A 12,690-nucleotide genomic window follows, 5' to 3' on the forward strand; every position below is an offset into this window, starting at 1 on the left:
TATTCGGGAGGCTGAGGCAGGAGAATTGCTTGAACCCGGGAGGCGGAGGTCGCAGTGAGCCGAGATCGTGCCACTGCACTCCAGCCTGGGTGATAGAACAAGACTCCATCTCAAAAAAAAAAAGAAGTTTGAGGCAGGTGCCCTAATCAGTGACCCATGCCCTAAGGACCTCAGTACTTCCTCTCACGGCTCATTTACAAAGCCTCCCTCCTTTTGTTTGCGTGACTTGAGATCAATGGACACAGAGGCCTCTCTCCCCTAGGCAGCATCTGATTAAAATCCGCACACGGTCTTTGTGCAAAACAAGTGTCCAGTTTTCGCTGCTCTTTCAAACATCAAGCCCTCTCCCCTGTGAGGACATGGAGGCAGGGAGAGGTTGGGCATAACCAAGGCCCTGTGACTGGTGGGTCTCATGCTCCAAGCCCCACAATCCTAGCCACATCCCACATGGCCTCTGCCGCAGCCTGTGAACCCTGACACGGCCTCGGAGGGCGGATGTCATCAGGAGACATCGGGCTGGCAGGCGGGCAGTCCCCTCTGATGAACAATATTTTACAGGCACTTCCCCTGCTAACATGTCACTTAACACGTGCTGGGGAAACCAAGGCAGACCTGCTGCAAACGGGGCTGCAGGAAAACAGTGGCTTCCCCAGGAGGAAGCTGACGTGGCGGAAGTGAGTGGACGGGGCCCCAGCCTCACCTTCACACGACCTGCCGTCTACAGAGAGCCGGAAGCCCACGGAACAGCTGCAGACGTAGGAGCCCAGCGTGTTCTCGCACTTGTGGCCACAAAGGCGCCCGGGATAGCGCTGGCACTCGTTGACATCTGAAAGTGAGGGGTGGGTCAGCTCAGGGCAATGTCCAACACAGTGGCGCCACATTCCACCCTCCTAACAAGGTCAGCTCATGTCCTTTGTCCTCCACCTCCTCCAGCCACCTTTCTTTCTTTTTCTTCATCTTTGAGACAGAGTCTCACTCTATCTCCCAGGCTGGAGTGCAGTGGCACGATCTCGGCTCACTGCAACCTCCGCCTCCCAGTTCAAGTGATTCTCCTGCCTCAGCCTCCCAAGTAGCTGGGATTACAAATGCAGGCTACCACGCCCAGCTAATTTTTGTATTTTTTATAGAGACGGGGTTTCACCATGTTGGCCAGGCTGGATTCAAACTCCTGACCTCAAGTGATCCGCCCACCTTAGCCTCCCAAAGTGCTGGGATTACAGGCACGAGCCACCACGCCCGGCCTCCAGCCTCATTTCTCACACAAGGAATGTAAAGTGACTTGTCCCAAGCACGCAGGAAGTCAGTGGGAGAGCCGGGACTGCCGCGGTGTGCCTGCCCGCCGGGCGAGCCTTGTGCTCCTTCCGCGGCAGCACAGCTGATCTTGTGCCCTCCTGCCAGTCCTCCTCCCCAGGGCCCACAGGAGGGTCTGTCAGGATCTAGCAAAGTGCTTGCTTTGGGGGAGTGGGGTGGCAGCTGCCAGGCTTCCCTGGGCACCTAGGTTTGGTGACAGCAGGCACTGGCTGGATAGGACCTGACCCCACTCCTGGTCAACTTTTCCCCTCACTGCCCTGGGCTAAAGGCACACTCCAGCTCCGGTGGCTCTGCAGCTCAGCGGTGAACCTCCAGGAAATCACTGACGCTGCCCGCATGTGTAGACCTGGCTCAACAGCACTTGGAGGTCCTGGGTCGAGCAGAACCCCTTTCTACAGGTGGGGAGCAAGCTCACATACAGGGGGCTGTGCCACCGGCCGCCCGGCTGGGCAGCAGCACAGCTGAGGCTAGAATGGGGTCTCCTGACTCAGGGTCTTCTCTTGGGGTCTGTCTGCACTTGGGATTATCTGAGATGAGGATCAGACCACATCGCTCGAGATGCCACAGAATGTGTCCCTGGTGCCACGTGGCCGGGTTCCCCCAAGGCCTGTGGGCCCCCCACGCACCCACACACATCCTGCTGATGCCGTCAAAATAGTAACCCGTCTTGCACTCGCAGCGGAAACTTCCGGGAGAGTTCACACAGCGGTGCCCCCTCCCACAGGGCTCGGCAGGTGGTGCGCACTCGTCCACGTCTTGCAAAGGAGAAAGAAAGCCATGATGAAAACCTTTAGTTTGGGTTTTTCCCCCCAAGATGATCAGAAAGGAAAGCAAGAAACGAGCACATGGAAACGGGCATTCCATTTCAACTCGACTTCACAGAGCACCTAATGTGTGCGAGTCCCAGACTGTGGAGACAGCTGACCCAGAGGCAGCCCTACCTGGCTGGCAGGCCAGGAACCCAGAGAGACACTGAAGAAGTGTCCTGGGGATTATGTGAGGAAGGCTCCTTCTCTGGCAGGATCTAGGCAGGCTGGGTGCCCTGGATCCAAAGGAACGTAGGAGCAGGTGGGCAGAGGGAATAACGTAAGAGCAAACACCCACACAGAGAGGAAAGGACAGTGCTTGTGTGGCGAGTGGCAGGACCCACACTGCCTGAATTACAAGGTATGTGGAATTGGCCCAGCTCTAGGGGACTGGACAGTAAGCAGAGGCATCTGTCCTTTGTCACCAGTGGGGAGCTGATGGAGTTGTAAACAGGACGGGGTGAGAGAGCTTTGGGCTCAGGACAAGCTGGACAAGGTTGAGGCAGTAGATGGGCTGGTGTTCTACTGCACCAGTCCAGGCAAGACAATGAAGCCCCATGCTTGGGAATTGACAATGGGATGGATGGGCTGATAGAAACGGCTTTGCTTTGGGGATCAACTTTCTGCTTCCAGAGAAGGGAGGGTGTGTGCTGGAAGCAGACAGGAAAGTGGATTTCAGATTTGGCTTCTTAATACCAACCAACACAGCGAGTTCCCTCCTCGTTGAGATGGTAGCCACGGCCACAGTTGGGCACGTTCTTCTGGCACGTGTAGGAGCCCTCCGTATTGATGCATGTATGCCCGGTAGGGCACGGGGCACTGATACTCAAACACTCATTGATATCTACGGCGGGAAAAGACAAAGACCACGTGGTTAAACCTGGAGGGTGTCCCAGAACCCAAAAACTGGATCTCCAAAGAAATTCCCCTTCCCACCTCTTTGCAAAACCACAAATGGAGGGGCTCAACCCCCTCAGCCTGGACCACACAGCCGTCTCCCAACTGGCTCCCAAATTCTATCACTGCACACTGCCTCAAACACCACCTCTCTGGGCCTTCTTCCTGTCCCTAAATCTCCAGCACCTCCACCGTTCGCTGTGCCAAATCGGGACCTGCCTGCCTGGCTTTTCCTGCATTCATCTACTCCACACACTGGGCAAGGTGTTAAGGAGACAGGTGATCGTCCACGTGATGCCAGCAACTCTGGCTCCCAGCGAGGCTCTAGGCCCCCCTTAATGACTGGGCTTCACAGGGCCTATGCTGACCCAGGCCCACCCGGGAGGTGCCATGGCTCCGAGCTCACTGCATGGCAATCTCCTTCCTTGAGTGGACATACTTCTGACATGAGGACCGTAGGGCATTTATCTTTGATGACATACAACGAGCAAGTGTGAACCCGTGAATGGTCCAGGAGGACCATGCCACACATGGATTCCCTCCTTCTGCTCAAATTCGGAGGAAGAATGCACAGATTGCACTTCTTGAGAGAGGGAGTGGAAAAGGACCTCAGTGTCTAAACATCACCTTGGAGAACCTTGCTAAGACACTTACAAAGCATCTGGGGCCGGGGGACAAAGAGAGGGAGTGATGGTAGAAGACCCCTGAGCATAAGTCAGAAAGGAGGACAGCTGTACCCCTCTCCCTGCCAGCCAAGTCCACCCTCCTCAGTCAAATGAGTCCGTCTTCGCATTGACCATGCAGCAATTTACAGTTTACAAAAGCTTTTATATCCATTACTGCTCTCGAGCACCACAGCCAGCCTGCAAGTGAGGTGATGCCGGTATCACTATCATTACTGCCTGCGCTTTATAAACAGGAAACCAAGGTCCAGAGACTGAATGGGTGGAGTCAGGAGCCAACCAGGACCTAGGTCTAGAACCAGGATCTCCTGCTTTCCAGCTCCCTTAAATCAGTGGCCAGCAAATGATGGCCCTTGGTTCAAATCTGGCTTACACCTACTTTTGTAAATGAAGTTTTATTAGCGTGCAGCCAGGCCCACTGTCTTACACATTGCTCAGGGCTGCTTTTACACTGCAACTGGCAGAGTCGAGTGGTTGCTACAGAGACTGAAGTTGTTATTTACCATCTAGCCCCTCTAGAGAAACAGCTGGGTGGCCCCTGCCCTGTAACATGAATAAATGCAGCGTTTAGCAGAGTGGTGGCTGCCTTCCCCCAGGTGCTGCAGGCTCCTCACTCAGACTGCATTCCCCAAACTCTGTTCCCCAGAACAACAGTGTCCCTCAGAACATCGTGTGCTCCACAGGGGTAAGACCTGGCTATCAATGAATGAATGAGTGAATGAATGAATGAATGAATGGGAATGAATAAACAGAGAGAAAATCAATGTAAAACATCGGTTGAGTTTGGGAACATGGCGCCCGATCTTTCCCTCTCAGGGATTCACATGGGAAAAGCCCAAGCTGCCAAGGTCCCTGTTCACTTGCTTCCCTACGTGCTTCCTAGATTCAGCGGAACCCCTTCCTGCCCCAGGACATGCCGACATCCCAGGCACAGGTCAGCCAGGGCATGTGGGAAGTCCTGGCCCATTCCCTCCTCCCCACTCAAGAAGAAAGGAAGAGGTCGGGGGTGGTGGCTTATGCCTGTAATCCCAGCACTTTGGGAGGCAGAGGGGTGGATCACCTGAGGTCAAGAGCTCAAGACCAACCTGGCCAACATGGCGAAACCCCATCTCTACTAAAAATACAGAAATCAGCCAGGCATGTTGGTGGGCGCCTGTAATCCCAGCTACTTGGGAGGCTGAGGCAGGAGAATCGCTTGAACCCAGAAGAGAGGAGGTTGCAGTGAGCCAAGATTGTGCTACTGCACGCCAGCCTGGGTGACAGAGCAAGACTGTCTCCAAAAAAAAAAAAAAAAAGAAGAAGAAGGAGGAGGAGGGGGAGGGAAGGAGGGGAGGGGAGGAGGGAGAGGAGGAGGAGGAAGAGAAAGGAAGACAGCAGCAGCAGGAAAGGATTCGAAGAAAAAGAGCAAAGAAAACCCAACAAAGCCATGCTGGTCTCAAAGCCCTCAGTGACCCAACCTTAAGGTCCTAGAAAATTCTCCATGTATGATAGGGGCAGAGACCTCTGCTTCCTGGAACCCTGACCCACCCCTTGTGCTAGCTCTGCAGGAAGAGCTCTTCTGCTACAGGCAGGAGGCTCAGAGGGGCTCTTGGGATCCCAGGATGGTTCTCGGAGCTCTAGGAAGATGGATTCTGGCTACACAAGGGAATCGGCGCTTCCCACCATGGACCGTGCTATTCCTGGGTGAGGGAGCGGGTACCACGGGCAGAGGTGTGGGAGCAGAGGACCCAGGGTGCGTGCTGGGGGACCAGGACCTGACATAGAACCTTTCAGCCCTCTCCCAGACGGCCTGAAACTATCTTCTATCTTGACGTATTTCCTCGTTAGAAAGAAATATTTCTGCTGATGCAGTCGTTTTTTAAGAGAAACGTTTTTTAAGAGTCGTTTTTTTAACATAAAGGTGTTGACATGAAATGATTTCTAAGTACCCTGTCAAGAGGGGAAAAAAGCAAGTGACAGAACAGTCGGGTCCCATTTTCATAAAAAAAAAAAAAAACCAAAACAAAAAGTGTCCAGGGAACAGAGCCCATAAAGGCTCACAGACTCTGCCAAGAGGCAGGCAGGATCGCGGGGGAGGAGCGTTTACTTCCTACACTTAGGTTTGGTTTTGTTTGCTGATTTGTACATCAAGACGCACATAATTTTTGAAATAAACAGAGATCTTTTAAAACAACGAATCCTGAGCTTGACTGCAAGGATTGAGAGTACATGAAAAGGGGAACCCCACCCCCATCCCGGCATCCCACGCTGAGGGGACCCTGAGGGAGATGAACATTTGGCTTTTGATGCCGTCACTGAGGACCCAGGGAGATGGCAAGGAACAGCTCAGGGCTGCCAGGCTGGCCTTCAGCCCACAGCCTGCTTGCCGGTCCTGGAAGGACAGTGAGGGGACGGCTCCCGAGCCTCAGCCCATACACAGTGCTGCACCCTGTAGAGAGGAAAGTCAGGGCTAGGTTGAGACTTGCAAACGCTGCCTCGGGGCTGATTTTGCCATGAGTCAGGGTTTCCGTCTGCAGTCCACACCAGCCTCCTCCGGACCCCCCTTTGGGCAGGCTGCAAGTCTGAGCAGGACTATCCTCCCCGCTGGCCCTGGAGAGCCCATGGCTTCCCTACTCACCACCCCCTGCACTGAGAAACAACCATCCTTCCCTGCTGGCAGGGGACTGGCAAGGGGCCAACTGGCAGCCAAGCCACAGCCCCCAGCTCAGAAGTCTCCCCCAGGGAATGACAGGGAAGCTGTAACAGTGGAAGGCTGGGGCGGGTTTCAGATACGGCCCCTGTCCTAAGGGCTCACTATTCCACTTGTCTTTCTTTTTTTTTTTTTTTGGTGAAACAGATTCTTGCTCTGTTGTCCAGTGCAGTGGACTGGAGTGCAGTGACGCGATCCTAGCTCACTGCAACCTCCGCCTCCTGGATTCAAGCAATTCTCCTGCCTCAGCCTCCTGAGTAGCTGGGATTACAAGACGCCCACCACCACGTCCGGCTAATTTTTATATTTTTAGTAGAGACGGGTTTCACCATATTGGTCAGGCTGGTATCAAACTCCTGACCTCAAGTGATCCACCCACCTTGGCCTCCCAAAGTGCTGGGATTATAGGCATGAGTCATCGCGCCCAGCCACATCCACTTGTCTTTAAATATCTCGGTGATTCAAAAAATGCAGTGGGGGAAGAGCGCTCTGTCCAAACCACTATTTCAAATAAACAATCAATACAGATTTCTCTAAGAAAAAGTTGAGTGGCCGGGCGCGGTGGCTCAAGCCTGTAATCCCAGCACTTTGGGAGGCCGAGACGGGCGGATCACGAGGTCAGGAGATCGAGACCATCCTGGCCGACACGGTGAAACCCCGTCTCTACTAAAAAATACAGAAAACTAGCCGGGCGAGGTGGCAGGCGCCTGTAGTCCCAGCTACTCGGGAGGCTGAGGCGGGAGAATGGCGTGAACCCGGGAGGCGGAGCTTGCAGTGAGCTGAGATCCGGCCACTGCACTCCAGCCTGGGTAGCAGAGCGAGACTCCGTCTCAAAAAAAAAGAAAAAAAAAAAAAAAAAAAAAAAGAAAAAGTTGAAATAGAAGTAAGATAGAAATTTACACTCCCTTGCTCCGGGCAGGGAAGAGGTGATGTGGCCACCCCAGATGGAGCGGTTCTGACTAGTGATCTGTAGCTGGGATTCCTCATCTTTTCTCCTAAAAAGTCTCTCTGACCTCAAAGGCAGGACCCAGGAGCGTCTGCCAAGCAGAGGCCGAGGGAAAGCCGGTGGAGCGGGACTTAGGCGCTGACCGCAGTGGCCTAGCCAGGCAGTTAACCTGACAACGGCAGGGGAAAGCAAGAGTCACCTCCCGTCTTTCCAGAACTAGAAACCCAGGCCAGCCGGCTCCCCGCTCGCACCCCATGCCGCTCCTCTAGCGTAAGCGGTCTTTCCCAGGCCTCCTGCATTAACACTGAGTTCACATGAGAGTCTCTCTTTTCATATTAGGATTTCTCTGATATCAGCAGAGTTTCTTTTTTTTTTTTTTGAGACGGAGTCTCACTCTGTCACCCAGGCTGGAGTGCAGTGGCGTGATCTCACCTCACTGCAACCTCCGCCTCCCGGGTTCAAGCAATTCTCCTGCCTCAGCCTTCTAAGCAGCTGGGATTACAGGCGCCCACCACTACGCCCAGCTAATTTTTGTATTTTTAGTAGAGACGGGGTTTCACTATGTTGGTCAGGCTGGTCTTGAACTCTTGACCTCAGGTGATCCGCCCGCCTCAGCCTCCCAAAGTGCTGGGATTGCAAGTGTGAGCCACCGCGCCCGGCCAGAGTTGCTTTTCTTATTGTGGTAAACTACATGTTTACCAAATGAACTACATGTGAACTACAAATTTTACATGCCATCGTAACCCTTTTAAGTAGACGGTTCAGGGGCATCAGTGCATTCACACTGTTGTGCCACCATCTCCCCCATCCATCTCCAGAACTTTTTCATTTTTCTCAAACTGAAACTGCACCCATGAAACACTCACTGCCCAGCCGCTGGCACCTTCCATTCTACTTTCTTTTTTTTTTTTTTTTTTTTTTTTTTTGAGACGGAGTCTCGCTCTGCCGCCCAGGCTGGAGTGCAGTGGCCGGATCTCAGCTCACTGCAAGCTCCGCCTCCCGGGTTCACACCATTCTCCTGCCTCAGCCTCCCGAGTAGCTGGGACTACAGGCGCCCGCCACCGCGCCCGGCTAGTTTTTTGTATTTTTTAGTAGAGACGGGGTTTCACCATGTTAGCCAGGATGGTCTCGATCTCCTGACCTCGTGATCCGCCCGTCTCGGCCTCCCAAAGTGCTGGGATTACAGGCTTGAGCCACCGCGCCCGGCCTCTACTTTCTGTCTCTATGATTCAAATACTAACACAGACTATTTTTTACTTTTATATTTTATTTTATTTTTGAGACAGGGTCTTGCTCTGTTGCCCAGACTGGAGTGCAGTAGCACGATCACAGCTCACTGCAGCCTCGACCTCCCTGCTCAAGGAATCCTCCCACCTCAGCCTATCAAGTAGCTGGGACTACAGGCGTATGCCACCACACCCAGCTAATCTTTTGTAGAGATGGGATCTCACCATATTGCCCAGGCTGGCCTCAAACACCTGGTCTCAAGCAATTCTCCTGCCTCGGCCTCCTAAAGTGCTAGGATTACAGGTGTGACCCACTGTGCCCAGCCAAGTATTTTTTAAAACAATTTTTTAATAGGCTAAATGCCTGTGGCAAGGAATCACCACTCGCCGAGTGCTTCCTGTGTATCAGTACTTCGCAAGGACTCGCCTAATCCTGGCCTCAAATCTATAAGCCAGATACTATGATTACTCCCATTTTATAGAGGAAAAAATTAAAGCTCAGAAGAAGTCATTTTCTTGGGTCACTCTGTTTAAAACCAGATGTCTCTAACTCCAAAACCCAAGCTCTTTCATCCAAACCCAGATCAGCCAACTGTGGCCCTTGGGCCAAACCCAGCCTGCTGCCTATTTTTGTAAATAAAGTTTTATTGGAACACAGCCACACCCATTTGTTTACAGACGGCCCTTGGCTGCTTTAGACTATAACAGCAGAGTTGAGTATCATGACGGAGACCATATGGCCCACAACGGCTAGGGTATTTGCTCTATTTGCTGTCCAGCCCTTTACACAAAAAGTTTGCCAACCCCTGTTCCGTACACCATGCGGCCCCTCAGATTCCAGAGGCCTGCCCCAAGGCTAGATCGCTGGCCCCTCCTGGAATAACCCACTAGTCCTGGCAGCACACGTCTTACCAATACAGTTGCCTAGAGCATCTTGTATAAAGCCACTCTTGCACTGTAGCTTGGGTCGGCAGCGGAAGGATCCCAGAGTATTCTGACAGATAAAATCGGGGAGGCAGTTATGAATACCACTCTCACACTCGTCAATATCTGGTACATCATAAAAAAAGGAAATTGTTAGCAAGAGTCCTGCCAGAAGCATCTTACAACACTTTAAAATCACAAGAAAGATTTTTCTAATGCTCATTACTCAGACTATAACCCAAAACATTCTAATAGGGAAATCATACACAAAAAGGACTTCACTGAGCCAAATCGTGCTCCAGTTGCTAAAGACTTAAAAAGCTGACTTCTTTCCCAAGGCTCTTATGAGGCAAACTGTCTGTTATAATAAATCACCCTGGCATTTTCCTGGCAGGTATATATATATTAGTATTCATTCAGGCTAAGTGTATGTTTAGTTTAGATCATAAAGCAATTATCTTAGTGGCAACAAACACAGTCTCTATAAACATATTCATTCTGAAGCCTTCACAATATTCCAAATATTAACAAGGGTTACGGTCATGACAGGATGTGATGGGCTGCCCTTCCCTTGAAGTTCATGGCTGTCAAATGGTCACATGTGTATACTCAGCTGGCTTGGCCACTGGGCTCTTGGGGTCCAAACCACCCAGCTGGTGTGCGGGGGTGGGGAGGACAGAACTTGCTCTGTGGCCCTCAGATGTCAGAAGGGATGTGTGCTTTGAAGTTACTCTCATGATACAGTGAGTGACACTTTTACACAAGGGGATTTGTCCTTCTGAAAGGCTTGAAACCCTCTGCAAAAACTGTGTTCTAAACGATCCTCATCAGAGCCTCCCCATCTGCCAAATAACACCTAAGGCTTGGCGGGGAGGGCTGGCAGCCAGAAATGCCATGTGTTTACGCAGTGGAAGGGGATATGCTTTGAACTTCAAGGAAGCCTGGATTCGGATGGAAGGCAGCTGTTGTGCAAAAACAGTTGTGGGGTTTTTTGTTTGTTTGTTTTTTGCTTTTTTCTTTTCTTTTTTTTTTAAGAAAGTACATGTAAGAACCTGAAATTCATCTCTGGTCTTGATTTTAAATAATCAGGCACTGAGCCTTTTTAGAAACCCAAATCTGCCATCATTGACTCCACACCGTAAGAACATAAATCTTTCCTAATAGCAGAACTAACCGGTACTGGTGCACTACTGTCAACTTTTTCAGTGTTCTGAACATTACTGGCAAGCACTTTCACTTTCCATCCCACCCGTCCAGACACCCTGGTGGGTATAACCAGCTCCCTCCTGCAGATGAGCAGGCAGTGGCCCAGGCAGCCACACAGAGCGCAGGACTGCGGGAGCCCAGACCCCAGAGCTGCCCTTCCCACCGCACCGTATCTACACCCGGGAGACCAGGTCTGCGGACTCGGAGCGCGTGCTGTACCTTTGCAGCTATTGTCCTCGGTGAGCTCATAGCCAGTCCCGCAGCTGCTGTCCCGCTGGCAGCGGAAAGAGCCCACTGTATTGATGCAGGATTCTCCAAGCCGGCAGCTGTGGCTGCCCGTGATGCATTCATTGACATCTAGGAGAGACCAAGGCAGGGCAGGGGTGACCAGCAAGAACGACCCATCCTGATACATCGTCAGGAGGAATGTGCCGAAGCCGCGGTGGAAGTGGTTCCCTGCACCCTCACAAACTGAGCTGAGGCCCACCATGTGCACATCTAGGCTGTGGACCGCATGGAGCCGAAAGCAGTGATTTCTCTCCCAGGCTAACCTTCTTATCTACTGCTTTTTCTGAGACTGGAGTTATGGGGTCCTCAAGAACCCCGTAAGTGGAGGCAGCATCTTCTCCATCTCCCCCATCTCACAGACTGAGGGATGTGCCCAAGGCCACTCAGCAGATCCTGGAACCAGAACCTGGTTAGGCCCCAAATCCGTCCTCTTTCCCAACCCCGGTGCTTATATTGCCTTGGAGGGGAGTCTTGGCAGGGGCCTCTGCACTGCAAACTCCAGGGTACGAGAAAGCGAGTCCTGGGCTGCTCTCCACCCCTGAATGGGGTCTGGGCTGTACACGGCAGGCTCTGTTCAGCTCTCCAGCACAGGCTCCCAAGCACAGTGACCTGCCAGTCCTGCTGGCACCTGAGACAGAGACATTTACCTTCACAGGAGACACCATCAGAGAGCAGCTGGTAGCCCACGAAGCAGGAGCAGACCACCTCATCACCCGTGTCTCGGCACTGCTGCTTGCAGGGCCCGCCTCCTGGAAGGACAGCGTGTGTGAGCCAGGGCTGGACGCACCCCAGGCGCTGCGTGGTTTCTAGCTCCGTTCAGGCTGGGTCACAGAAAACGCCTTCTGGGCACACGAACCCAGGAAGGCAGGCTGACCTGGCTGGAGCCCACCTGCAGCTCTCCTAGGAGACCCCCAGGATCTGGCTCTGGACACCCCCCAGGGGCTGCTGCTTCAGGTCCCAACCTCCCCATCTGGAAAAATCAGGTGGTGTGCAGAGTACCCTTTGTAGGCTGGGGTAGACCTGGAAGGGGCGAGGCAGAGAAGAGCTCACCGCTGGCCACGGACATGGCGGGTGTGGGCTCCACGTGGAAGGTCAGGCCCCAACTAGGCCTCATGTACCTGCTCCTCACTGAACTCTCGAGCTGTCTCGCTGCTCCAAGCCCACTACCATGGCCTGAACTCCTGCAGCTGCCCAGCTGGCTGTGGCCACAGCCTCCTACCTGCATAGCCCAGTAGCACCCCACAACCTGTTCTTCCTACAGGGCGGCCAGAGTGATGCTCAGAGTGCAAATCTCATCAGGATAAGCCTCGACCAGGGAAAGATTCTACAAGACACACTTCTAACTGCTGCCAGTCTGCCTGCTTCTCGGGCCCCTCCCTCTGGCCCTCTAACCCCACCTCCTTCCCAGGACCACTGCCACCCAGAGCCCCGCTACAGTGGGTCCGTGCCCTTTACACGGTTTCAGGTCTCCCTGAGGACCCTTTCGGAGTTATTTTCCCAGTTAATCCTGCCTCCTCCTTGCAGACCAGCTCTCCCCTCCCCAGAAAGCTCTTCCCATAGCCCTGAGGCTGGCTGGGGCTCTCGGTCACTCCCCTCCTCCCTCTACCAGGTCCCTGGACCGACTATCAACGTGCACTGACTGCATCATTTGGGGATTAAACTGGCTCCTAATTAACACCCTCACCACAAGGCGAACCACTGAAAGAGCTTGTGG

At 53.1% G+C, this 12,690-nt stretch overlaps 1 protein-coding gene across 2 annotated transcripts in view; it reads right to left on the reverse strand.

Annotated features, from left to right (window-relative positions):
• FBLN1 (fibulin 1) overlaps positions 1 to 12,690 on the reverse strand; it is a 98,804-nt gene that overhangs the window by 56,370 nt on the left and 29,744 nt on the right. For both annotated transcript variants that reach the window (XM_045363455.3, XM_005567010.4), the window contains exons 6-11: positions 11,624 to 11,725; positions 10,908 to 11,045; positions 9,471 to 9,608; positions 2,818 to 2,961; positions 1,938 to 2,066; positions 701 to 826 (exon numbers count right to left, since the gene is read on the reverse strand). In XM_045363455.3, coding sequence (XP_045219390.1) covers positions 701 to 826; positions 1,938 to 2,066; positions 2,818 to 2,961; positions 9,471 to 9,608; positions 10,908 to 11,045; positions 11,624 to 11,725 — 777 coding nt within the window. The remainder of the gene's footprint in view (positions 1 to 700; positions 827 to 1,937; positions 2,067 to 2,817; positions 2,962 to 9,470; positions 9,609 to 10,907; positions 11,046 to 11,623; positions 11,726 to 12,690) is intronic.

The sequence above is a fragment of the Macaca fascicularis genome, chromosome 10 (genome assembly GCF_037993035.2).
Source record: "Macaca fascicularis isolate 582-1 chromosome 10, T2T-MFA8v1.1".
NCBI lineage: Eukaryota > Metazoa > Chordata > Mammalia > Primates > Cercopithecidae > Macaca > Macaca fascicularis.